This window comes from Argentina anserina, chromosome 3, assembly GCF_933775445.1.
Source record: "Argentina anserina chromosome 3, drPotAnse1.1, whole genome shotgun sequence".
Lineage (NCBI taxonomy): Eukaryota > Viridiplantae > Streptophyta > Magnoliopsida > Rosales > Rosaceae > Argentina > Argentina anserina.
The window spans coordinates 17,062,419-17,089,845 of record NC_065874.1 but is presented as its reverse complement, the minus strand read 5'-3'; the positions used below and the strand labels follow the sequence as shown (position 1 = coordinate 17,089,845).

Below are 27,427 nucleotides of genomic sequence, written 5' to 3'. Positions count from 1 at the left end.
CTAGCAGCATGGTAGTATGTTAAACAGCGACAAACGTGGCCTATGGACCAAATATACCGATATTGTCCCAATTTAACCACCTCATAGGTGTTGGGTTTTAATCACAAAAGGCTTTGGTACAACTGGTTATTATTCACCAACTTATAATCTCTATTTTATTTGTCACTTCTTAGATATGTGATCTCTCATATCCAACAAGCCCCCTCACGTGCAACCTAATTTTTAGGTATGTACGTGATAAATTAACATCCCACACACTGCTAGAAAGAAACCAAGGTCCAGTAACCAACGACACTTGGTGACCATCCAATCGGAAAACCCTCCGATGGCATGATAATGATATGATCATGGGCCCATGACAAAGTGACACCCAACTCGAGCCCACTACATATTGAAGGCGCAACTGGAGAGCGACCCGCTCTGATACCATGTTAAATAGCGAAAAGTGTGTCCCATGGACCAACTGTACCGATATTGTCCCAACTTAGCCACCTCACAGGTGTTGAGTTTTAATCACAAAAGGCCTCGGTACAATTGGTTATTATCCACCCACTTATAATGTAATGACCCGATTTTTCGGAGTCAAGTAAATTGAAATTTTAGAAATTATTAGAGTTTGTAAAATTTATTAAAAGACATTTGTTTGCTTTAAGACATTGTAAATCGAAAACGGAAACGTTATCAGAACTTTTATTTAGAAAAACGTTACGTTTCCGCGACGTGAGAATTGACTTTTACTTCGTCACTCGTTTGTGAAAACTTCCTTCACGAAAGTTGTGGAGCTCGTCAATACGAGTTCGTGGACATGTCACGCGTTCAAATCGGACGTCGGACGTGAAAGTTATTAACAACGGAAGTTAGTTTCCGATTTTGGAAGTGGGTATAAAAAGAGAGTTTTTGAGATTAGGGTTTCCATTTTCGGAAACCCCTCTCTCCCACCCGCCTCCATCTTTCTCTCCCTTCTCTCTCTCTCTCTCCTCGAGCTCTCTCTCCCTTAGAAATCTTCCACCGGTAATCTCACGAACCAGGCCGTCGTGGCCCTCACCATAGGCCCCAGCAGCTTCACACGGCCCTCCGCTGCAACCCTCGAGCTCGACACGCCGCCCCACGCCACATCGGAGCTCAACCGGCAACACGAAGAATCTGCAGAAATCGCCGCCGTTCAAGCTGCTCCTCCGGCGACTCTCCGGTGGTTCCAAGGCTCGAATTAGATAAGGTTTCGATTGAATTGGTGGTTGAGATGCTTTGTGGTTGAATTTGTGGAGTTTTGAGGAGAATCGGGGGAGGAATCGATGTAGGAGGTACCGCCGCCTTACGCGGCGCGTGAGGGGGCATGAAGGTGGCTAGAGGCGGCGTGAAGCCGTGGGAAGGGTGGAGGAGGGGAAACGACTGGTTTGGAGGCAGCGGTGGCGTCCTACACGCCGGTTTTAGAGTCGGCGCGTGGGCCCTACGCGCTGCCACAATGAGTGATGCGTTAGCGCCACGCGCGGTCGCCGGAGGTGGCGCGTCTACCCCACGCGCCGCCACATGCAGCGGCGCGTGAACAGTGATATCAAAACAATAACTTTGTAAAAAAATATGTTTACGTACAGTGGATATAAAAAGTGATTTATATAAAGTAAATGTGAATTTATTTTACATACGGTAAATATAAATGTAAATTACGTACAGTAATTGTAAAAGTAATTTCGGAAGGGAAATCAGTAATTATTATTTACTGAGACAATATTTACGATTTAATAGTACATGGATGTACATGAATACGTAAATAGTATGCATATATACAAAAATACATAAATAATATTTACTCGTACAGAATACGTAATTAATATGTATTTGTACAATAATACGTGAATAGTAATTTTGTGAACAATAATTTCGTAAAAACCAGAAATTGCTGAACAATAAAACATTATTATTGTTTCGACATTTAAGGTTTTACGTAACGATTTTAAATTCACTTCTTATCTATTCTAGGTGATTGATACATTGAGTAAAGGATTCACTTTCGAAATCGTGGAAATTACGCTCAGGATTTTAAGGTGAGTAAAAATCTCACAGTGACGAATCTACCCTTGCGGTGATTCAGGAATATGCTAAATTTTAAAGAACGAACTATGATATGTATATGATATAGTGGATTGTGTATGTGTATAAATGGTAAAATAGGTACATATATATAGTTTGCTATATTATATATTGTCGTAATTTCCGTTGCGAATAAGTTCATTTTGGTGTTAAGATTTATTTATTGAGCATGTTGATTCGATTGGACAATATTATGTGATGATTATAGTATGTGGTTTTAACATTGAGTTCTGTTAAAACGTTTTTGTCTTCGGACGTGTTGATGTCTTCGGACGTGTTGGCATGTCGGAACCTAGCCTTGGCCGGGCGACAGTTACGATACAGTTAGAGCTCTAGTCTGTCTGCCGGTGTACTGCAAAAGGGGTAACAAATGGGTTATCGGCTTATGAGTACCCATATTTTTAGGATTTTTGGGTGGTAGATGGGTTGCCCAATACCCGGTGGTGTACTGCATGAGGGGTAACAGAGGTGTACCAACGCTCATGAGTACCCGTATTATAAATGCATTTGGGTAAACAGAGGGGTTGCCAAATTTCTCATGAGCACATATATTTTCATATTATTAGACAACCAGATGGGTCGTCTAATGACTCATGAGTGCATTTATGATTGATGTTTTGTGGGTTTTCGTATATATTTTTATGCGAGTTATATTGTTGTTTTACTCATACGAGCTGCAAAGCATACCGGGTTTGTGTTTACAATCCCGGTGCACATATTCGATGGTGTAAGGGATAACTCCGCATGTGTGGATTAGCTGAAATCGACGGACAACTCTGGAGACTTGAAGTTGTTTTATTTTATTTTGTGGTGAGGATTTGTGAGGATTTTTACATTTCCATTTGATATAATTGTTGAATTATAAATTTGGTTTGTAATAATCATTTTGACTGGGTTGTATTATGAACTCAGTAATGATCCGCTGTAATATTAAAATGATTTCGATTTATTGAGATTGTTTTAGAGTTTTTCATGACTTCGAAATTTGAGTTTCATACTCGAAATTTTGGGGTTATGACATATAATCTCTATTTTATTTGTCACTTCTTAGATGTTTGATCTCTCCTCTCCAACACAGGATGCATATACATGCAGGACAAATTATCTCTAAATTTAAAACTAGAAAAAGAGAGTTAAATTATTCATCATTTTTAAATAAGATTCTATTAGATCAAAGGATTGCGCAGTATCGATCGAAACTATCGAGTTGCGGCCGGGGTTAACACTATTTAGATTTAATTGCAAATTGGCCGGCGGTATGGAACCATATTAAGTCATTAACCAAAACAAATTAAATTTAGAGGACGGTAGAGCATCCTGCGTAAAAAGTTAAGCGCTTTGCAGATTTTATTATTCTCCAGTCGTGGTCTTCTATTTGGGTTAGGTTTAGCTGCATGAACCTCAAACATACATTTTCAATGTTTTGAGTTTCCTGGGATCCAAGCAGTTTGGTGTTTCTTTTAACCAAAAAAGATATAGTAGCTAGTTTCTTCAAATCTCAAACTCAGTGGTAGGCTGGTAGCGAAAGCTTGTAGGCTACATAATTTTCATTAGGAATATTAGCTAGAGTAACCTACTTCATCATATCCAATAATATATTTGATCATCGATTAGGCAATCTTCAACCCGAAAGGTTTAAATAGCCCAATGACTAAAATTTTAGCTTTGAAAAATTGAATTATTCATTGATGTGATATAAACCGTCTACAACCCATATGACTCAATTTTTAGCCCTAAATTATATTTTAAGATTTAAAGTTGTTATTATATGTTTAAGTTTTGTATTAGATTCTTATTTAAATAAGTTATTTCATAATTAAGAAATTAGTTTCGACATTTTATTATATATTTTAATTGAAATTATTATTATCTCTCACTTCTATCGTTCAATTATATTTGATGTGATAATATATATTTAACAAAATAAAAATAAATGAAGCAATGACATTGTGAATTCATCTACCTCTTATGTCGAATAACTAACTAACTAACTAAATATATATATATATATTGTTTTTTTTCAATCTATTGCTAATTTAAATCCTCAAAATTAAAATTTATTGTATTAACCAATTAAAATTAAAATTAATTCTATTAATCATATCAATTAAAATTAATTGTAATAATCATCAAAATTAAAGTTACTTATATTAATTATCAAATTTTAAATTAATTATATTAATCATCAAATTTTAAATTAATAATATTAATATAAAATTATAATTATAATTAGATGTAGTTGATAATAAGAATTAGATGTGCGAGACCTATTAAATAAACAAATAAAATCAAAACTCACTTAAATGACCCTTAACAATGCCCCTTAGCCCTCGCCTAATACCTTTTGGTCTTTAACTTAAGGAGATTGAAGATGAAAAGTATTAGATGAGAGCCTTTTAGTTCTTAACTTGGGTGAGTTGGAGATGACCTTAGCATATCTCCCTTTCCTACTGGCTGGTCCAGCAGCACTAGATGCATGTACAAACAAGTAAAGAATATTGTTTGTTCCTCTGATCTCTGCTAAATTAATGTGATCCAGCTCCGGCCATTAACTGAACGTTCGTCTGTTGATCAAGAGGACTATGCTCATCTGATAAAGCTAGATACCAGGAAGCTATATATATTCACTAAAAAGTCACTGACTCATATTCGTGAAATTAAGATGATACGGTGTACTAATCAAATCTCTTTTATCTAAGACTAAGGACGTGCTTTGGGTAAAATAACGATAATTATTAGGTTTACGGCGTGCACGATCCATAGTTCCATACAAAATGATGCCCAATTCCTCCCCAAGATATGGTAGATAATTAGAGGGAGACTTGGGGAGTCAAGTCATCGAATCATTCGAATGGGTATTCCACTTTGTTTTGATATGAATTGATTGATCTTTGCCAACTTTGCCTGCTGCCTAGTTACTGTTTTTTCCCCGATAATAGTTGGCTTCCTCCAAAGTTTTATTTTATTTTATGTGTTATCAAAATTTCAGTTTCTTGTTATTTGGGACGATTTTGTGTCTGCCCTTGAATCTTTAGGTTTTAGTCGAGAGCATGCGTATCTCCTCTAATATTTGTCCCGGTCCTGTACATCTTCTCCTTTCATAATTTGGAGCTTCCTATCATGGAGTCATGGAAACTCAGCTAAACTTGTCTTTACATATCATCGATCTTGATACTGGATAAGTTGTCTCTTCCATTACTTCCCATCAAAATGAAACGATATCTAACATAAACCTATCGATCCACTGGTGTTTAAGTTAAACAAAACATTCCCCTAGGTCTAGCTCGATTTCATCATTAACCATCAGATTTTTGTGTACATGACACGTACATGTATGTGTGTGTGTGTTGTTCTATAATTTTTGTACAAGTAATACATAGCACATACATAGGAATTAATATATCCTTGTCTCTACATCGTGGCACTAGGGTACAAACCAATCTCTATCATTATTTGTGAGACACACTTATATCATTTTTTATGGTAGCGAAGTAGCTATAGTTCATTGTACGTCAACGAGTATGCATGAAGTTTCAGCAATCTTCATCCATTTTTCTCCTTGACGCACATTAGCACGGTCGTATGCGTGAGAAGGTACGTATAGCTATTTCCAGACACTAGCTAAATAAATGATTCTAATACGCACACTTGTTTGCGCCTAAAATAATACTCCGGTATTATCTAGACTACTTAGTCCCGTGGACCAGATATTTGGGGAAAGTCTATCACAAAGCAAGATTATCTGCCGTATTGGAATAGATTTAGGGGACTATCGCCGTATAAAATCTGAGTTGATTAAGGAAGGTGAATCTAAATCAACTAGGAGGTTTTGAGGACTTGATTCGCAAGAAAGAACAATTTGTGTTCTCTATATAAGGAGGGTTGAATGCGCAGAATAACACACGCAACGTCAAACAAATTATCGCCCAACCGCATAGTCAAAATCTCCCAACGGAGTAAAAGTCCGATTAACTTCGGCAACCAAGTCTCCCATCGGAGCGGAGCTACCCAGATGTACGCCTCGCGTTGCATGTAGCAACAAGTCCGATTAACTTCGGCAATTCGAGTCAAGTCCATCGAGTCGCTAGCCTAGCTTCTAGCAAACCCAAACCCTGCACTAGTCAGCAAATTTCATTCGCGAGAGAGTCTTGCTATTAACGACACAGTATAAGCTCTGCTTTTCCCCAAGCGGTCAAAAGTAAGATCGGCCATCTACTTGAGGTGGAGTGAAAGGTACCTAGCAACTCCGGTTGTGTATAGGTCATTCGAACTTCAGCGGTTTATCAGCAACTGTGGAGCAATCGTCTGAGAAGAAGACAGTACGTGGAGCGCGATCATTGTCAAACAAAACAACAGTTGTACCTAACTCAAAGGTACTGGCATGCCACCAACAACAGAGGACTAAGAGGCTGAACCGTCCAGGGTTCGGCGCCGGGGCACGCTGATTATTCTCTGAGGAGGATCCGTTTTCCCAGCTCGAACATTTGACACGCCCAGTGGGACAGTGTCAAAGATAGCAAGCCGGAATCCTTACTTGCGAGGATTTCCCTCTTGTTCGAAACCAAAGCATTCGCAGTGTGTCCCTCATAACACAGCGGCTTGCAGAGGTTTAATAGCGGTCGAGGCATTAATGAAGTTTGGAGTCATGGCGACACCGGAAGATATGCAACTAGCTTTTAAAGAGTTAACGTCGGTAGTCAAATCGTTGGAGGAGTCCTTCGGCGATCGAATGACTGCAGTAGAGAGAACGTTGGATAATGTGTCACAACTACAGTCGGCACAGGGTCAGCGTCTGGCTGAGACCAACGACAGGATGAAGAAACTGGTTCTGGGTGTCAATGAACACGCGAAGAATGCTTGCTTGGAGTTCGCGGGACAGGATGAGGGATTTAAGCAAATCGAAGAGGCGTTGGGCATCCAACGGACTGTCGCCAAGCTTTATGAACGCCGGAATCATGACAAGCCAAATGCCACCAGAAGGGCTAGGTCCCACAAGAAAGATGTAGCCGGTATCAACAATAGTGTTGAAACGGATGAGGCCAGAAGTGATGAGGCTGACAAATCAGACGCTGAGCTTGTCGAACTTACAAGGAAGAAGAAGGTGAAGGCCAAGAAGGGAAAGTTCACGCTTGGAGGTCCCAGGCGGGCGAATACTTCTGAGGTTGAAACTCTACAAAAAGCATTGGCACTTCTTCAACCAGGTGGAAGACAGGGGCGTCAGCACCAGTTTCGTCGTGAGCGACGAGAGGAGCGTCGAGAGGAGTCGGAACAGGACGTAGAAGAGGGTCAGGGCCTTACCAAAGAACAAGTCCAGAGGATGATTCAGGAAAGTGTGAGGACCATTCATGGCCATGCTGCTGCAAACATATCGTATGCAAGTCCGTTCCCGGAATGGGTGGCAGCATGCCCTTGGCTATCAGGTTATCGACCAATCAAGTTCCAGACTTTCTCAGGAGAGGGGTTTGAAAATGCAGCTGAGCATATATCGCGTTTTCACAGCGACTGTGGGCCATACGCGTTGTCTTGGTTTTCCAAGTTAGCGCCCAGATCCATCTCGGACTGGTCCATGCTTGAAACGATGTTTAAAACGACATTTGGGAGTGTTGAGCCTGAAGTGGATTTGTCATCCTTAACTTCCATGTATCAACAGCCAATGGAGTCGGCAGTAGAGTTCCTAAAGAGGTTCAAGGTTTAGCAAGCAAAGTGCAGAACGCCGCTCGCGGAACAGGATGCTATTCGCATCGCCATCAAGGGTTTGGAGACCCGTCAGCAGGCCAAACATCATGATGCCTACTTTTCTAGTATGGCAGACTTAATGAACAAGGTAGGTTCTTACCAAGTGTTCTTCAGGGAGATGGAGGACAGTACCACAGTTCCGAAAGGCTCGCCTGTAGGGCTGGACTCGGTGTCAACGGTTCGGTTTATAATCACTAACCGAAAACCGACACCGAATTTTCGGTTTTATGTTTTCCAAAACCGAAACCAAAAAATATATATAGAAATCGCGGTTTCGGTTAACCTATAATTCGGTTCGGTTTCGGTTATGTTTCGGTTACAAAACCTAATATCTTTATTGAGCTTTCGTACTTAACTAATGAAAATAAAAAGATTAAAAGTAAAGAAATAAGCTACAAGTTCAATATTTTAATTAAGTACATTCACCAAATAAATAATCAAGAACTCAAATATTAACTAAACAAAATTATTGTGCTTTGCTGAAACACAACAAGTTAACCAAAATAAACATTAAACCTCATGAGTTTCATCACCAGATGTCATACTTGTCTTAACATGAGGGCTAGTTGACAAAATCCATAAGCATTACATTAGATCTCTCCATGCATGATTGTACACATATAAAAATCAAAATCATATATTTTACCTTGTACAAAATCACATATCTCTACATGTATATATTTATTACCAAATCTATGCTTTACATAAGCACCCGATCGATTACGTATGTTCATCAAATACAAGTTATAATCTTACATCTCATTTCTCGGTTCAGTTCGGTTTCCACCGGTTTTCTGAAAGCATAAAACCGATAACCGACACCAACTTCTCGGTTCGGTTCGGTTTCTGACACCGACATAGCGATTCTGTTCGGTTACGGTTTCTCGGTTTCGGTGCGGTTCGGTTATGACTGGTTTCGGTTTTTTCGCTGTGAAAAAGTCCAGCCCTACTTGCCTGTATCTTATCACCCTGGAACGTTGAAACCACGATATGCGGTTCCATCTGGAACTAAGAGGGTTTCCACTATCTACTCGCACGTAGATCCTTTCTACACACCATATCCATACGAAGAGCAGTGGGTCGAGGAAGTAGATGACGAGGTAGATGCCGTAGAGATAGCTGGAAGACATGCATTGAAGGCTAAGGCCTTGAAGATGTCCAGGGATCATGTCAAGATTTCTACAGCAGCATTCACCAAGCCCGAATATGACTCGTACACCTACAACGGTCACAAGGCTCCAGAAATTCTGGATGAATTGTTCGCGAGTGGAAGAGTGAAGCATGATACTGCGATGCCTACTACAGCGCAAATTGAAGGGAAGAAGTACTGCAAGTTTCATAACTTGTTCAATCACCACACATCTGATTGTGTTAAGCTGAAGGACCAGTTCCAGACCTGGATTAACAAAGGAATGCTTGGGGTGGACACTGAAAGGGCTGCAGTGTGGGTTGATGTTGATCCCTTCCCTACAGTGTCAATGGTAGAAGTCACACAATTGACAACGCCACTGAAGACTCATCGCCCTTCTAGGTTTGCTGAGTATACTTATGACGCGTCATTGGCTCATGAGATCTTGCACAAGCTTATTGCTGAGGGTGAAACCATTGTACCATGGACTGAGTTCCCATTCACGGACGAAGTTAAAGGTAAACGGTATTGTAAGTTTTATAACGTTTGGACTCATGATACTCGTATTTGCACACAGCTCAAGGACTAGGTACAGTAGTGGTTAGATGAGGGAGTGTGTCCTTCGCTTCAGACCCTAATCTGGGCGGGGAGGCAACAACGAAAAGAGTATCCGCGGAGCAGGAGGTTGTGATAGCCAGACAATCTGGCCCGGGGAAACAAAAGAGCGTTGTCCAACACAAGGAACAAAATGTTGCGAAGGCCAACACTTATGTCCTTTGCAATCGGTGCAAGAAGGAGTGTTCCATAAACTATGATAATGTTGACAAACACGAAGAGTCGCGAAAGCACCGGAGGCCTCGCTCACCGACAAAGCTTTCCGAGACAAAGGACTCCAAGAAAGCTAGAGTTCAAACAGACACTTATGCTCAAGTGTTGAAAAGGCCACACTTAGGTCTAGGCAGGGTCGCGAACGTTCTTGGAGGGCAGCAAATTGGGACAACTGGACCAGAAGCTCAGGCTTCGCGCGAGGTCCTACAACGGCCGTACATACCACCCGCGCCGAGGTCGCTAAAGCCCGACGTCTGGTACGTTCAGGAGCACGGAAGAGCTAAAGGAGCTACGAAAACTCAGAAGAGGAACGTTTAGAAAAGATGGGGAAAGGCCAAGCGGATGCTAGAGGCGTATAACAGAAGGGAGCTCTCTCGCGAGCAGCCACCTTGGTTGTTGCGAGAGACAGTTGAAAAACTTAGTTTCAGGCCGTATGTGCACATTCGACGGAATGATCACCACAGGAGGGAGCCATACCCCAGGGCAAGCCTTCATAATCGACTTGAACGGCCAGTAGAAGCTGCTCTTACACGAAGAATTTCAATCCATGATAGGTTGTCTTACGCGTCTACTGACAGTAGAGCAACAAATAAACAACGCACACAGGGAGTTTCTATTCAGCAGAAACAACATCGAAGTAGTGTTGCTTCACCTACGCAATTTAAATGGATACCTAAAGGGTCTGTGAGTGGGCCAGGCCGTCAAGAACCAATCGCAGAGGGAGTTAAACCACAGTTTGAGTGGAAACTGAAGGTTAGAGAACCAACACTAGTGGTTCCACTAGCACGAGAGTCAACACTAGCGGATCCAGAAGAGGTCCAGGCTATGACAGTAGTTATTCCTCCTCAGGATCCTCAGGAACAATCGCTAACGGAGTATCTCAGGAATAAGTTCCCCTCGCGAACGTCAACTGGGTCCCTGCCGGAAGACGATATGGAAGAGTCAGGCGGTAAGGAGCAGGGGTTAGCGTTTTCTGATCCGGAGGACGAGCTGGAACAAGGGTATGATGACGAGATAGTTGCTACTCCAGACTGCAACATGTTGGATCTCTCTCCTGGGGACACCTTAGAGGAAGGAACACCGACGCTAGAAAGAGTTCGTAGTTGCAATATGGTGTTCACCTTGTCTTCGAAGTATGATATTCCATGACCAATGCCATCTCATCTATTCATTGGAGGTGAGACCCAGGCCTAGGAGGTGGGTGCAGTCGCAAAGTTGTCATCTACCGAGGTGCCATCTGTTGAGAAGGATTCGAGGACAGAGGGGGCTGATAAATCTCACACAATGTCAGAGCTCCAGAGCTTCTTCATGATGTTCATAAAGCCCACCGCGACCATGACTCAGCACATTAAATCCTTATACATATCAGCTGAGATGGAGGGTAAAAGAGTGAACAAAATCCTTGTCGATGGCGGTGCAGCAGTTAGTATCATTACTGTGAAAACAGTCGACTCACTTGGCATCGCGAAGAAAAAGGTTCTCAGTAGCAATCTCAAGGTCAGGAGTTTTGCTAGCAACTTAACTAAGACCTTAGGAGTGTTAATCCTCAAAGTCAAAATAGGACCTGCGGAACTGTTCCAGACATTCTTCGTCACGGATTGCACCACTCCATACAGCATCATACTGGGTAGGGATTGGATACATCGAGCTTAGTGCATCTCTTCTACTCTACACCAAGAGATGTTGATGTGGGATCCCGCAACTGACAAGGCAGAGTTAGTAAAAGCAGATGATCGACCATACTCGGTCGCATCCTGTATTCTGGATGCAGAGTATTATTTGGGTGACATGAGGCCTTTGGGAGTTGCTGGGATAGATACTAAGGGTCATCCAGTTGGGGTGACTTCTACGGAATTGACACGATGGGGTCTAGTACAGGTCAAGACAGACATAAATAGACCTGGCTTCATCGTGAAAACCAAAAATCCTCATCCATGAGTGCATCGCTGACCAAGGAGTAGGAGCAGGCCTATGTGTCATTTCTCCAACGTTTATCTATTTACAGAGAGGAACATGAGGCTTAGGGGGCAGTGGCACTAGTTGAATGCATTGAGGATGATTTAACGGAGGTTCAAGCAGAGGAGGAGTTCATTCAACCAGCACCAGCAGCTTTGGATGACACTCCACCTAAAGTGAAAGATCCAGTGGAAAAGATCAATCTTGGGACTACAGAGGAGCCCATGGAGGTTGGAATAAGTAAACACTTGGATGAGGAACTGAGACAACGTTTGGTAGAGTTGTTGCAGGAGTTCCGCGATTGTTTTCCTGAGAAATTTGAGGACATGCCGGGCCTGTAACCAGATTTGGTCTGCCACCGTTTTCCCATCATGGAAGGATACAAGCCGGTACAACAAAGTCCGCGACGAATGAGTGCAGACACAGCAGCAACAGTCAAGAAAGAGGTTCATAACATGTTCCAAGCCGGTATTATCCGACCAGCCAAGTATTCTCAGTGGTTGTCAATAGTACCGGTACGGAAGAAAAACGGTAAGATTCGCGTGTGTGTGGACTACCGGAACCTGAATACCGCAACACCAAAGGATGTATATCCGATGCCCGTGGCAGATATGTTGGTCGATGCGGTCGCCGGGCATGAATTATTATCTTTTGTGGACGGTACTGCTGGTTATCATCAGATTCATGTTTATGAACCGGATAGACACAAAACAGCATTTCGCTGCCCAGGGTTCACTGGAGTGTTTGAATATAACAATATGCCGTTTGGTTTGACCAACGCGGGGGCTACATACCAGCGAGCAATGAACTTGATTTTTCATGATGTGCTGGGGGGGCATTCTCGAAGTATATATCGATGACGTGGTGGTCAAGTCTAAGAAAAGGGAAGATCACATCGAGAATTTGCGGACCGTGTTCACCAGGATGAGAAAGCACAAGCTCAGGATGAACCCAGCTAAATGCATTTTTGGGGTTCGAGCAGGAGACTTCTTGGGTTTCATAGTACACGAGCGAGGTATTGAGGTCGCGGAAGATAAGACTAAAGCTGTTTTGGACACGTCGGCACCAAGGAACAAGAAGGAACTTCAGAGTTTGCTTGGGAAAATAAACTTCCTTCGACGCTTCATTTCTAATTCCGCTGGCAAAACCGCAGTCTTCTCTCCTTTGCTGAAGCTTAAGGCGGATCAAGAGTTTCAGTGGAGACCTGCGCAACTGGCATCTTTTGAGAAAATCAAGGAATACATTACTCATCCACCTGTTCTTAGACCCCCACGGCCAGGAATACCTTTGAAGTTATACATCTATGCATCTCTTTGCTCCATCGCAGGGCTCCTAGCACAGGATGGTGATGGACAGGGGGGCAAGAAGGTTGAGCATGTGGTTTATTACTTGAGCCGAACCTTGTTAGATGCTGAAACTAGATACTCGCCGATTGAGAGGTTATGTCTAGCTCTGTACTTCGCAGGTACTAAGCTTCGCCATTACATGCTATCCTTTACTACGGTGGTGGTGGCACAAACTGTTTTAGTGAAGTATATGCGTACTAGACCTATGCTTAGGGGTCGAATTGGTAAGTGAATTTTGGCGTTATCAGAGTTTTCTTTACAGTATATGCCCTTAAAGGCGCTCACAGGCCAGGCCGTGTCCGACTTCTTATTGCATCATCCTATTGTGGAGGATATTGACGACCAGAATGTGGTTGTTTCCTTCATCCACACTCAGCCTTGGGTGTTATATTTTGACGGTAGCAGCACCAATCATTTGTCTGGGACATGTGTTGCATTGGTTAATCCCTCTGGCATCAGACATTGTTACTCTTTTTAGCTGGAGTGGAAGTGCACTAACAATCAGGCAGAATATGAGGCCATCATCATTGGCTTGGAGTTGTTGCTTGATCTGAAGGTCACCGAAGTGGAGGTATTAGGTGATTATCTCCTAGTCATTAACCAGCAATTTACATTACTCCCTTTTTGGGAACAAGCGTCGGAATTGTTAGACCAATTTACCGATGTGGTGCTTGATTATATTCCTCGCGAACGAAATTTCGCTGCCAATGAATTAGCACAGCTGGCTACGGGCATTCAACTGGCAGATGGCGTTCGCGAAAGAATTTTGAAGGTTCAGAGACGCACACTACCTTCCTTTATGGCCAAGAAGGAGGTTCACGATGGATGGTTGGTGGCTGTTGTCGACCCTATTGATGAGGATTGACGCCAGCCAATCATCCAGTATCTTACTGATCCTTCTGCACCGGTGGACAAGAGGGTTAGATATTTCGCTACTAACTACGTCCTTCGAGGCGGTGAGCTATTGCGCAGGGCAGAAGATGGTTTGTACCGACGATGCATCTATGGCGCTGAGGCTAAGAGGTGTTTGCGAGAGGTTCACTGTGGCAATTGTGGTTCTCACCAAACTGGGTCAAAGATGCGATGGCTCATTCGCCGGTATGGTTTTTATTGGCCTACCATGCTCAAGGACTGCATCAGCTTCGCACAGGGTTGCATCGAATGTCAAATGCATAGACCAGTCCAGCATGTGCCTGACGTGCCTCTGCAACCAATCATTAAACCTTGGCCGGGTCGCGGTTGGGCTTTAGACTTTATTGGGGAGATTCATCCTAATTCGTCCTTACAGCACAAGCACATTCTCTTGGCTACAGATTTCTTCACCAAATGGGTCGAGGCTATACCAGTCAAGACGACGTCTTCAGAGGTGATCACGGACTTCATCTTCAAATATATTATCACCAGGTATGGTATCCCCGAGTGTTTGGTTGCAGACAGCGGGGCATCTTTCATGGCTGAGAGGACCCAGAAATTCTTAGCTGGCTATGGGATCAAGTTTCTGCATTCTAGTCCCTATTATGCTCAAGCAAATGGTCAGGGAGAAGCTAGCAACCGCGTCATTCTGTCTATACTCAAGCGAATGTTGGATGCAAATCCGCGATCGTGGCACCTCGACTTAGATCACACATTGTGGGCTTACAGAACTTCCAAGCGTACTCCAACTGGTACTACCCCCTATGCATTGATGTATGGTCATGATGCGGTCCTTCCTACGGAAATTAATGTTCAGTCGCTGCGGGTTCGCGAGCAGCACCAGCTGATTGGGGAGGACTATGTTCAAGCTATGTTTCAAGAATATGAGGACTTGGACTTTCTCCGGATGGAAGCTCTCGATAGCCTTATTGCTGAAAAGAAAAAGATCACCCGACTGTATGACCGACGCACGCGAGGACGCATCTTTGGAGTTGGGGACTTAGTTTGGAAAGTTTGTTTGCCTTTTAGTGAACGAGTTGATGGTCGCGGTAAATGGTCTGCTAAATGGGAAGGTCCTTATGTGATTGATCGAGTTATGGGCAAGGGCGCATACTACCTTCGCGATACTGACGGAAATGCTCATCGAAATCCCATGAATGGTCGCCATCTTAAGAAATATTTTCCTAGTGTTTGGGAATATGAAGATCCACCGACTGCGGTGCAAGCTATATCGCGAGGGTTAGGCTAGTGTTTTCTTGGACTACATTCTTCCAACCAAGTAAATAGGGGGGCAACACCATGGATGCCCAGAGCATTCACAAGTTGAGGCATGTTGGTTCAGTCGCGAACGTCCTTATCTGTGGGGTCGCAAACCCAAAATGTTTTTTTTTCGTTTCGAAACTATCGAGTTTCTGAAAATTTTTGAGTTTCTCTCTAAGTGTTCTGGCATTTTGTATACTACATGGGACCAATATTTGTGGTCTAGCATAAGGTTATAACTTTGGTTATGTGGCAATAAAACAATAACAAATGTTTTTATGAAACAAGTTGTGTTCTATTCATATGGCTTTGTGGCCAGAAACTTTGTACAAGACTTATACTATTACATGTGAGCCTTAACAAGCTCTGATACCATCTATGCTAGGTTGAAGGGTCTTCGCGATGCTTCCTATTCATCCCACCACCGCGAGGAACTTGAGAGTAAAACTGCACCAGTTAAGGACCGATTAGAACCAGCTTGATGCCAAATACAGGTTCTAATTAGAAAACTGGTGGTAGCATGAGGGATCCTGAGCCTTGGTTTGCAGCATTCACCTGATCTTCCTTCAAAGAAGAAAGATTGGAAGATATTTCACATGGGAGGTACAACAGCTGGCGTTGCGTATCTATTCAACGAGCATGCTGTACCTATTGGCTCTGCTCCCAGACTCGGCAGCCTGCTTCCTGATGCTCGGCGACTAAACATTTATGAATAGGCCGCGGGAAGGGCTAGAATAAGACTCTCACGAGTTGCAAGTCTGGGGGATGAAACTTAAGAAACCGAAGGGGTTTCGAAGGAAGTAATGGAATCGACATGGTTGGAGGCTGCGGGAGAAAGTGTAGTGAGCTCTTTCCTTAGGGTTTCATTTTATAGCAGAGGGAACTTGGATTTAAGGGTTGAGATTAGAGACAGGGATTTTGAGATCACACCCGGGATCAATTGCAGCAATAATGGTCAACTTGAAACGGTTTGCACGTTTTCCAGTATTGATTGCTCCGGTTTACGAGGGTTTGCATGCGAACCTACACGGTGATGAATTGAGTTGGGCTCAGGTCATGGGCCGGTAGTTGGGTTGTGAACGAATCGAATAAGAAAGGTGAGTGGGAGATGCAGATAGAGATAAGATATAACTCTTACTATTGAAATGCACAACTTGTTCAAGTTACAGTTTATGCCCAACAAGGCAAATGTCTAAGAGAAGCTTTCCAGAGTCGTTGGCTTTGTCACATATCAGATTGTTGAGTTTTCTTTCTTCAGCCTCAGAGACCGCCAGTTGCCTTTTGCGCTCTTGTATTTGGGGCACAACACTTCTTATCTCCTCCTCCACAGCCTTGAGCTCCCTATCTTGTTCAGCTTCAAGCTCTGCTAGTTGTTGTCGTAATGCACTAATTTGTTGCGCACGGCTGGTCTTGGCATGATGCAGTTTGGTCCTAAGTTGAGCAGGGCATTGTGTAACAAATTGTCTGGCGTCAGCATTGTGTTGGGATAGGCTCTGAGCTTGACTCCTTAGGATGTGGCATTCTGCCATAAGGTCCAGAATGGTGTTCAGTGCCTGTTCAGCATTCGCGACTAGGTTAGGATCATGTGAGTGAAGCTTCAGGTAGCGAAGGGCGTCTTTCACCTTAGCCAAACAAACTGGATCAGTTAGGTCTTCAGAAGATAGCTCCACGAGTTGTGTCCAGGCCTGGATCAATTCTTGAGACTCTATAGACATTAGGGGGCTGGCTGGACCTAGCATGTCATCCATAAGATCCTCCACAGAAGGACTAGGATAATTCCCGGTTGGACCAACAGCGGGTGTGGGTCCAGAGGTTCCAATAGTTGGTACAATTGGCAGGCTGGAAGTAGTCGCAATTGCTACAACCTACAGAAGATAAAGAACAATTAGTAAAACAGCTAGGTGTTTACAAAGAGGGGCAGAAATGCTTAAACCAGGAGGTGGTTAAAGGTATTACCCCGGCAGAATGAAGAGAGGGTGCCTCGTTTCCTATAAGATGTAGTGGTGTGTCATCAGGGCTCGCTGGGTTCGCAGTCGCGAAGGAATGCTCCACATCTTCATCTGCTTGGTTGGAGCTGGTCACATCTTCTTCATCCCCCACTTCATTCTCCAGAATTTGAGTTGAAAAGGATCGGGAGAGCACCGTTGTGGGGACGGCTGACATTTGCAACTCTAGGGGCTGAGCATTCGCCACCATAGTAGGGGGAGTGGTGTGAGTAGTTTCTTGATCCACAGCCGCAGTCGACGAGATAGCAGTCGCGGCCTCCGGGGTAGGTTGAGCGTCAACATGAACCTGTGTTAGAGACCATGAAGGATATCATTAACCTACAGGTAATCAATATAAGTTAAAGAACTACATCTTAGCAGACAGTAAAGTGTTGGTCTGGGGGACAACAGCGTGTTTAACTACTTACGGCAGGGTTTTCCATCGCGGGGGCTACAAGTTGAAGGGTAGGCAGAGGTGTAGAAGTTGGGTTCTCGCGAACCTACAAATCATATAAGAATTCGTCAGAGTGGTTCATGAATACAGCGCCAATTGAAACAAGTAGTATGTTCTTTTTACCTCAATGGCTGCCTGTGGATTGCTGGTCTCAGTCATTGGCTCAGGGTTGACCTGGTCAGTAATCGCGAGCGGGGCAGAGGTGCTTGAGCCAGTTGTTCTTCTTCTCTGAATCAGCTGAAGGTTATAAATAGTGTTAGAACGTTTAGCATCTTTTGAAGAAAATCAAATCAGGGCGAGGCCTTACAGGATTGAAGTCTATGGTGTCAGGATCATCATCGTTGTCACCAGGGCTAGAGCTTGTTCTTTCTCATTTGCGGCCTTGGGAGGAGGAAGCACCAGCCGTGTTCTCGAAAACCTGCAACATGAACCAGTTAGTGGTTTTTCATCAGTGTTGAAACAAGAACTGTAAGAGTTCGAGGAGGCGTTAGGATCTTACCCTTGATGGAACGATTCTGACAGCATTTGGAATAGCCGCCCGCAGCAAGTCCTCGTCCCCAGGAACCTCAGGATTCTCCTGCAGATACCTCCTGAGCCCTGTCTGGAAGATGTATTGGAAAATGACTCACGAGCGTTGTTCCCATTGGCCAGAATGAATTCTCTCCCACCATTGAGGGTAGGCCTCGTCGACATGAAAGCAGCGAAGGATGCTCCCACTTGCTAGTACAGGAAGGGGAGTGATTTGCAATTGAGACGGGGGCTAGTGGCCTGGATTGGTGTCAGTGACGGGGACCATAGGCCGTCGCCACGAGGAAAACAAATTTAAACTCTCGATAGGGGGGAAGGGAACCATTTGGATCATCCCTAGCTGCCTCGCGAATAGATGGGGGGCATAAAGTTCTACTCCGTTGCAGGGATGCCGGGGTAGATCCGCCATTGATACAGCTTGTTCAAACAAATATCGACTCTCTCCATCATAGCGTCTGAGGGTCAAGAATCCACCTCGGATGGCGCTAGGATGAGTACGGTCTAGCAGCAGTTGTGCAGAGTCAAGAGCTAAAGCATCCAGGGTATAAAAGTACTCAAAGAATGCTGCGTAGCGAAGGGAGAAGTTAGGCTCCAAACCAACAAATGCATCTCTCAATACTGCTGTTAGGCGGAAGTCCCTTGTGTTTTCATTTCGCAGCTGCACAAAGTAGACCTGAATCCAGAGGTCTAGAATCCACATAGGCCCAGATAGATTATGATAGTTGAGGGGTTCCAGAGAGAGTGCGCGCAGCATACGGTAGATTTCTGCCATGACTATTTGTGCTAAACCCACAATGTAGCCATTGTACAGAAGGGTCGCGAGCTGCATGTGGTGTCCAGTCATCTTCTTGGAATTAGAACATAACAGGAACTTAGTTAACCAAAATTCCAAGAAGGCAATGCCAGCATTAGCAGTAGGGTTGCGATCAAAACTGGAGATCCAGGAGCCGTACGATTGGTAGATACCAACATCGCGAGTGGCGGTAACCGGACACTCAGCATCAAAATAATCCTGATCTCTATAGGGCCTGGTACCAACTGGAAGACCTATGATAGCATATATGTCTAGCAAAGATATACCCATTTGACCAAATTGAAAGTCGAAGGTATTACTTGCGGAATTCCAGAAGCAGGCAGCACTCATGATGGCACATCTGTTGCCTCCAACTCGAGCCAGTTTGAAAGAGAGGTCGATGTTTTCCAAGATTCCTGCCGCATGCCAAATGTCGCGATCAAGCAGGCGATGACCTGCGTACCATAGCTGCATGGCTTCAGAAAATTTGGGCCATGCTCCGATAAGGGCATGGTGGTGGCTGTGCACTTGCCATCCTCTGAAGGTGGCTGGGGTGTTCTTGAAAGCAAGCGGAGGAGTTCGCGAACGATGGTGGTAGTCAGTGTCGACACGCTCCGGGAGGCCGGCAAGAGAGGGACCCAAGTACACCGTGCTGTCGTCAATCACTCCAATGGTGGAGCGATTGGTGGGTTCGTTGTTTGGATAGTCGCGAAGAGGTCTGGCACCCACCTGGGCATCGCGTTGGTTGGGTTTTGGGGCCATTGTTGTCAGAGAATGAGAATTTCAAAAGAGGGCTTTCTGGATTTTCTAATGATAAAGCAATCAAGTTGGATGGATGTGTTGGGTTCGTGAACGCGATTTATATAGGAACTGAAAGGATTTCTGAAATCGAAACTGATGGGTTTATGGAAGAGTCGCGTTTGCTCGATTGGAACTGGTTTGAGTTTCTGAAACAGTAAGTGTTTCTCGTGTACTTCAGCTCGAAAGGTTGTAGTGGTTTGAGGAGAAGGCGCGCGTCAGTTGGTGACGGGGGAACTTAAAGCGTTTCAGATTATTTTTTTAAAAGATAACCGTTTGGGGTTTTCTTCTAGCCCTTTTCAATTTCGCGGGGTCTTCAATTTTAAGGCCTGAGGGGCAATGTTTGGGCCTAAAATAATACTCTGGTATTATCTAGACTACTTAGGCCCGTGGACCGGATATTTGGGGAAAGTCTATCACAAAGCAAGATTATCTGCCGTATTGGAATAGATTTAGGGGACTATTGCCGTATAGAATCTGAGTTGATTAAGGAAGGTGAATCTAAATCAACTAGGAGGTTCTGAGGACTTGATTCGCAAGAAAGAACAATTTGTGTTCTCTATATAAGGAGGGTCGAATGCGCAGAATAACACACGCAACGTCAAACAAACTATCGCGCAACCGCATAGTCAAAATCTCCTAACGGGGTAAAAGTCCGATTAACTTCGGCAACCAAGTCTCCCATCGGAGCGGAGCTACCCAGATGTACGCCTCGCGCTGCATGTAGCAACAAGTCCGATTAACTTCGGCAATTCGAGTCAAGTCCATTGAGTCACTAGCCTAGCTTCTAGCAAACCCAAAACCTGCACTAGTCAGCAAATTTCATTCGCGAGAGAGTCCTGCTATTAACGACACAGTATAAGCTCTGCTTTTCCCCAAGCGGTCAAAAATAAGATCGGCCATCTACTTGAGGTGGAGTGAAAGGTACCTAGCAACTCCGGTTGTGTATAGGTCATTCGAACTTCAGCGGTTTATCAGCAACTATGGAGCAATCGTCTGAGAGGAAGACAGTACGTGGAGCGGGATCATTGTCAAACAAAACAACAGTTGTACCTAACTCAAAGGTACTGGCACGCCAGCAACAACAGAGGACTAAGGGGCTGAACCGTCCAGGGTTCGGCGCCGGGACACGCTAATTGTTCTCTGAGGAGGATCCGTTTTCCCAGCTTGAACAACACCTTTCTTTGGTGACGGCTAGCTGCCTATATAATATCCCCTCGATCTCAAGCTTCCACAAGGTACATGTGAGCTTTGGCTGGTATCTGTAAGCATCGATTACTCTCTCTCCCTTAGCTCCCTCGCTCCTTCCCTCTCTTCCTCCGCCTCCTACACCTCCTACTCCTTCTTCGTGTTAACAGCATGAAATATTGTACTGGGAAACAACATTTAATTATATAGATAGATATATCTGCTCATCTAACTTCCATTTTTATCTCTGCTCATCTAACTTCCATTTTTATCTCTGCTCATTAATTAGATAATTTGTTCAATCTGCAACCATGGCTATCCCACAAGCACAACAGGTATCACCTACCGGAAGTCAATGGACCACAGGTAGCGGCGATTCACGAACTGGGATAGACAACCAATCACCACATATCGCCGTTGACATGTCGGCTGATTCGGCTCAACCTAAAAGACCATTATCTTATCTACTAGCTCATACAAACAGTAAGAGCCATCTCTAATATCTTTTCTCATACATCTTTAATATCTGTATTATCAATTGAATGTTAATGTAAATATATAATATCAAATGGTAGATCGACCAGCTCGATCAATGCACTGCCGGTCTAGGCAGCGATGGAGCCGGTCCTTTTGTGTTGACGCATACAAATACTCCACGTACCTTAAATCTACCCATCTATTATTAATATGTGAGTCAGTTATATATATTCTCTCCATATAATTAAGTAACTTATTAAATTAGTCTCTATGTGATTATGGATAAACCCCATACAGGAGAAGAGTACCTCAAGACAGGTGTTCCCCTCTATAAGTATGCACTTAAAGGCGACTGGGAACTGGCGGAAAGAATCTTGAGAAAGGATGAGAAACTTCTGAGAGCTAGCATATCTAGAGCATGTGAAACAGTCCTTCACGTTGCAGCGGGAGCAAGACGTACTCACTTTGTAGAGAAACTGATCAGCATGATGGACGTAGAAGATCTGGCCCTGCAGGACATCAATGATAACACTGCCTTGTGTATTGCTGCTTCGGCTGGAGCTGGAGACATTGTACAGATTTTGAAAGAAAAGAATAAGTCTCTACTATCGATCCGAGGCGGCAAAGGTATGACACCAGCCTATATGGCTGTTGTGTTGGGACAGTCGGAAATTGCATGGGACCTGTACAACTACGCTGAAAATAACACGATGTTGGAGAAATCAGACCGCGAGAACTTGTTTTTTTCTTGCATCAACAATGGTTTGTATGGTAGGTATACAAAAGATTAACCAACTCATCCTTACAATTTTCTCATTAATTTATATTTCAATATAATTAACCTGGGGAAATCCAAAAAATGACAGCGATTGAAGTATTTGTGTATGCAGGCATGGATAATCAAAATATATACCAACTCATGCATCCATTCATATTTGAACGTACTAAGAGAAACCTCACAATTTGTAAATAACAGATAAATTTACATAAAGATATATTACTATAATTCGTCGTTTACTTTATGTCAGCTATCACTCTTAATTTCTCTGTAAATATTATGCAGATTTGGCCTTACATTTGCTGAAGGACTGCAGAACATTAGCAACAGCACGTACCGCATCGCAGAAATATAAAACGGCCTTGCATTTACTGGCTCGAAGACCTTCAGCATTTGGTGGCAGCCAAAGTCCAGGAATGTGGAGGAGACTTATCAACTCATGTGAGTGTATCAATTCTTACAACATTAATTTGGATTTAGCTTCATGTTGTGACTCCATTGCTTAAGTACAAACTTTTCATCAATTTTTCCCAGGTTTGAAGTTTGCTTGCAAAAGTAAGTTGAAACAAACCAATGAAGCTCTTCAACTAGTCCGTCGTCTTTGGGAAGACATTTTAAAGGATGAGCATGAAGACGTGATGAAGCTAATCAACTATCCTTCAAATTTATTATTTGACGCAGCAGAATTGGGGAATTATGAGTTTCTATCAGCACTCATAAACTATTATCCTGAGTTAGTATGGGAAACTGATGAAAACAATCGAACCATAATTCATGTTGCAGTTTTGCGTCGTCATGAGAGTATCTTTAATCTAGTGCATGAGATATGCTCAATAAAGGATGTCGTAGTGACTTATGAGGATAATGAGGGCAACAATATAGTGCATATGGCTGCATATTTAGCACCTCAAAACCAACTGAATCTGGTCTCGGGCGTAGCTCTTCAAATGCATCGAGAGTTAGTATGGTTTGAGGTTGTAATAACCCGATTTTTCGGGACGAGTCATTATACTTTTCCTAAGTTATAAGTTTTCGAAAATTTTAAGTGTGTTCGTTTCTTTTATAAACGTCGGAAATCGACAACGAAAACGTAATCGGAACGTTTAATTCGAAAAACGTTACGTTCCCGAAAATATTTATCGAATTTTATTTCCGTCGCTCGGTTGCGAAAACTTCCTTCACGAAAGTTGTAGAGCTCGTCGATACGAGTACGAGGACATGTGACACGTCCGAAACGGACGTCGGAGGTGAAAGTTATGAACGTCGGAAGTTAGTTTCCGATTTTAGAAACGAGTATAAAAAGGACTTTTTCTGATTAGGGTTTCCATTTGTGGAAATCCCTCTCTCTCTCCTCACTCCGCCTCCCTCTCGTCTCTCACCCCGAGTTCGTTCTCTCCCTCCCCGAAAGACCCACGCCGGCGATCTGCACCTCCGTCCGGACGTGGTCCACACCGCCAGGCTCAAGACCATCGCGCGGCCCACCTCAGCTACCCTGGAGCTCGCTGCGCCGTGCCTCGCCGCCATGACGACACCCGAGCCTCGCGTGATCGCCTCCACAGTTCGAGCAGTGCCTCCGACGACGCAAGCACTCGGCTCTCACCTCTCTCTACCTTTCGACACTGCAGGTGAGCAATGACGAAGCTACACGAGCCGTGACAAACTCTCCTCGAAGGATCGAGCACCGCCGACGATCCATTCCATCCGACGAGGTTTCAACGGCTCCACCGTACGATCTAGGTAAGAGTTGAGGTGATTATTGTTGTGTGTGATTGTGTGATTGAAGATAGTCGAATTTGGGTTGATTTTTGGTGGAGATCGGAGGAAGAGGAGGAGGGTGGATCACCGCCGCCTTAGGCGGCGCGTGTGAGCACGTGCAGTAGCCTAGGGGTGGCGTGAGGCCGTGGGAAGGGCGGAGGGAGAAAGTAGGAGAGATTTGAGGTAGCGGTGGCGTGCTACGCGCCGTGGTTAGCCTCGGCGCGTGGGCCCCACGCGCGGCCCGCCGGAGGTGGCGCGTGTGCCACACGCGCCGCCACGTGCGGCGGTGGGAACGGTTTTGACAGAAGGGTATTTTGGTAATTTACTGTGTACGGTAAATGTAAATGTAATTTTTATTTACTACGGTAAATGTAATTAAATTTTACCTACGGTAAATGTAAATATAAATTACTTTCAGTAAATGTAAAAAGTAATTTTGTAAAAGGGTAATTTAGTAAATTTTATTTACTGAATTTGTATTTACATTTAAATCGTACGTATACGTACAGAAATACGTATTAATATTTATACGTACAGAAATACGTATTAATATTTATACGTACAGAAATACGTATTAATATTTATACGTACAGAAATACGTATTTATATTTATACGTACAGAAATACGTATATAATATTTATACGTACAGAAATATGCATATAGTATTTATACGTACAGAACTACGTATATAATATTTATACGTACAGAAATACGTATTAATTGCATATTTGTACAGTATCCGGGAATAGTAAGAGTGAATAGTACCACTGAACAGTAACTTCGTAAAACCGAAAATTGCTGAACAGTAACCGATTATTACTGTTTCGGCATTTAAAGGTTACGAAACGATTATAAATTCTTTTCTTATCTGTTCAAGGTGATCATTAAATCGAGGAAAGGAATATCATCGGGAATTGTGGAATTACGCTCGAGTCGATAAGGTGAGTAAAATCTCATTGAATTACGAATCTACCCTCGTGGTGATTCAACATTTTGCAAGTGTGTTTATTAAATGAATTACAACATGTATATAATTTAGTGGACTACATATATACAGTATAATGGTAATAAGTACATATATATATATATATAGTTCATTAAATTATGTACTGTTATTAATTCATTAAAAATAGTCATTTCAGTGACAGAAAAATTTGGCATGTGTATGTGATTCAAATGGAACGATATGATGTGAGATTATCGTACGTAATTTTCAGGTGTTTATGAAATATGATATGTATAGGATATAGTGGACTATGTATATATTGTATAAATGGTAAATAAATACGAATATATATAGTTTGCTATATAATATACTGTTATGATTTTATTGTGGTTATATCGTGAAAGTTTTAAAACGTACAATATGATGTGAGATTATTGTACGTAATTTTTAACATTGAGATTGTTAAAATGTGAATTGTCTTCGGACCAGATTTTTGGTACAATATGATGTGAGATTATTGTACGTGATTTTTAACATTGAGATTGTTAAAATGTTGATTTGTCTTCGGACGTGATTGGTACAATATGATGTGAGATTATTGTACGTGTTTGGCAAGTCGGAACCTAGCCTTTGGCCGGGCGAAAGTTACGATACAGTTAGAGCTCTAGTCTGTCTGCCTTAGTACTGCATGCGAGGTAACGGGTGGTTATCTGCTCATGGGTACTCGGTGTATTTTGGATGTTGGGTAGCGGGTGGCTATCCAATATCAACGGTGTATTACGAGAGGGGTAACAGATGTGTACCAGCGTTCTTGGTACCCGTATTATAAATGCATTGGGTAACCAGAAGGGTTACCTAATTTCCTCATGAACGTTTTATTTCATATTTCTTTGGGTCAACCAGATGGGCTGACGAGTGACTCATGAGGGCATTTTATATTTGTTGTTTTGTGATTTTTCGTATATTTTGATATGCGAATTATATTTTGATTTTACTCATACGAGCTGTAAAGCTTACCGGGTTTGTGTTTACAATCCCGGTGCACCAATTCGATGGTGTAGTGGATGACTCCGCAGGTGTAGATTAGCGGGAATTGACGGACCGCTCAGAGAACTTGAAGTGATTTACCTCCAGCTTGTGTGAGGATTTTGTGTGACTATTTTGTGAGAGATTGTGAGGATTATTACATTCCAACTTACGTAATGTAAATTACAAATTTGGGTTGTAATAATTGGTTTTCTGAGTTGTATTGATAACTCAGTGATGATCCGCTGTGCACTTAAATGATTTCGATTTTATTGAGATTATTTTGTGTTTAACGACTTTAGAATTTTGAGTTTTTAAGCTCGAAATTTTGGGGTCGTTACAGAGGTACTTGAATCTCATGCTTTGATCTTATCTATCACCCTATTTCTTTTTATATATTTGAATATAATTAATGATCCAGGTACATAGTTCCTAGGTAATTGCATATATGTATGTCAAGCAAATGATGCAATGGAAGTTCACTAAGAAAATTTTACAAATTCTATACTTTTCATATTTAATACTTGGTTTATAAATTGGAAATTCTTTATACGTCTGATGTAGTGATGTCGCAGGAAGTCAAAAGAATTGTTCAACCTCAGTTTATAGAGATGGAAAACAAGCAAGGAAAAACACCTCAAGAACTATTCACCGAAGAACACAAGAAACTGATGTGTCAAGGAGAATCATGGATGAAGGACACAGCGACTTCATGCTTGATCGTTGCAACTATTATTGCAACTGTAGTGTTTTCAGCTGCATTTAGCATACCGGGTGGCACAGATGATCAAACAGGAAAGCCCAACTTCTTGAAAGCAAAAATGTTTATGTACTTTACCATAGCCGATGGCGTAGCACTCTTTTCGTCTGCAACTGCAATGCTAATGTTCTTGTTCATACTGACCTCGCGGTACGCAGAAAACGACTTTCTCAAATCCTTACCGTTGAAGTTGATGATAGGATTCACTTCCCTGGGATTTCTCAGGCTTCAGTATATAATTGTGACTGTGGATTTGGGTTTACATGATGTGCATGGTTAATTATGCACTAATGATGGAGATGCATTGGACTCGAACCATGTTTCCTCGAGCCCAGAGTTCTACATCGATCATCATAAGATTCAGAGTCTTCGATAACTTCGTACATATGCATAATGAGTTAATGACAACAACGGATCAAAAATTATTTAACTAGGTAAGCTGGCTGTTGAAAAACTGAACAAGAAAACTTTTCTCAATTTCTTCTTGGTGAAAAATAACATTAGAAGAGATGGAGTGTTGAAACATACTTCCATCACCCATACTCCTCATAAAAGCACATATCTATTGTTCAGTGAGTGAACAAGCTGTACAAATACATAAATCCTATCAACTAACAAGGTATACAAGTAAAGTAATGTATATATATAAGATATAAACAGTGAACAATAATGTTGGAAGAGAC

At 42.8% G+C, this 27,427-nt stretch overlaps 1 protein-coding gene across 1 annotated transcript; it reads left to right on the top strand.

Moving 5' to 3' along the window:
* The first annotated feature begins 21,312 nt into the window (after window positions 1-21,312).
* On the top strand, window positions 21,313-27,024 carry LOC126787180 (ankyrin repeat-containing protein ITN1-like). The gene is made up of 5 exons (XM_050513103.1): window positions 21,313-21,484; window positions 21,776-22,249; window positions 22,542-22,697; window positions 22,764-23,230; window positions 26,560-27,024. The coding sequence occupies exons 1-5, from the start codon at window positions 21,313-21,315 to the stop codon at window positions 27,022-27,024; spliced, it is 1,734 nt and encodes a 577-aa protein (XP_050369060.1).
* The last annotated feature ends 403 nt before the right edge of the window (window positions 27,025-27,427 follow it).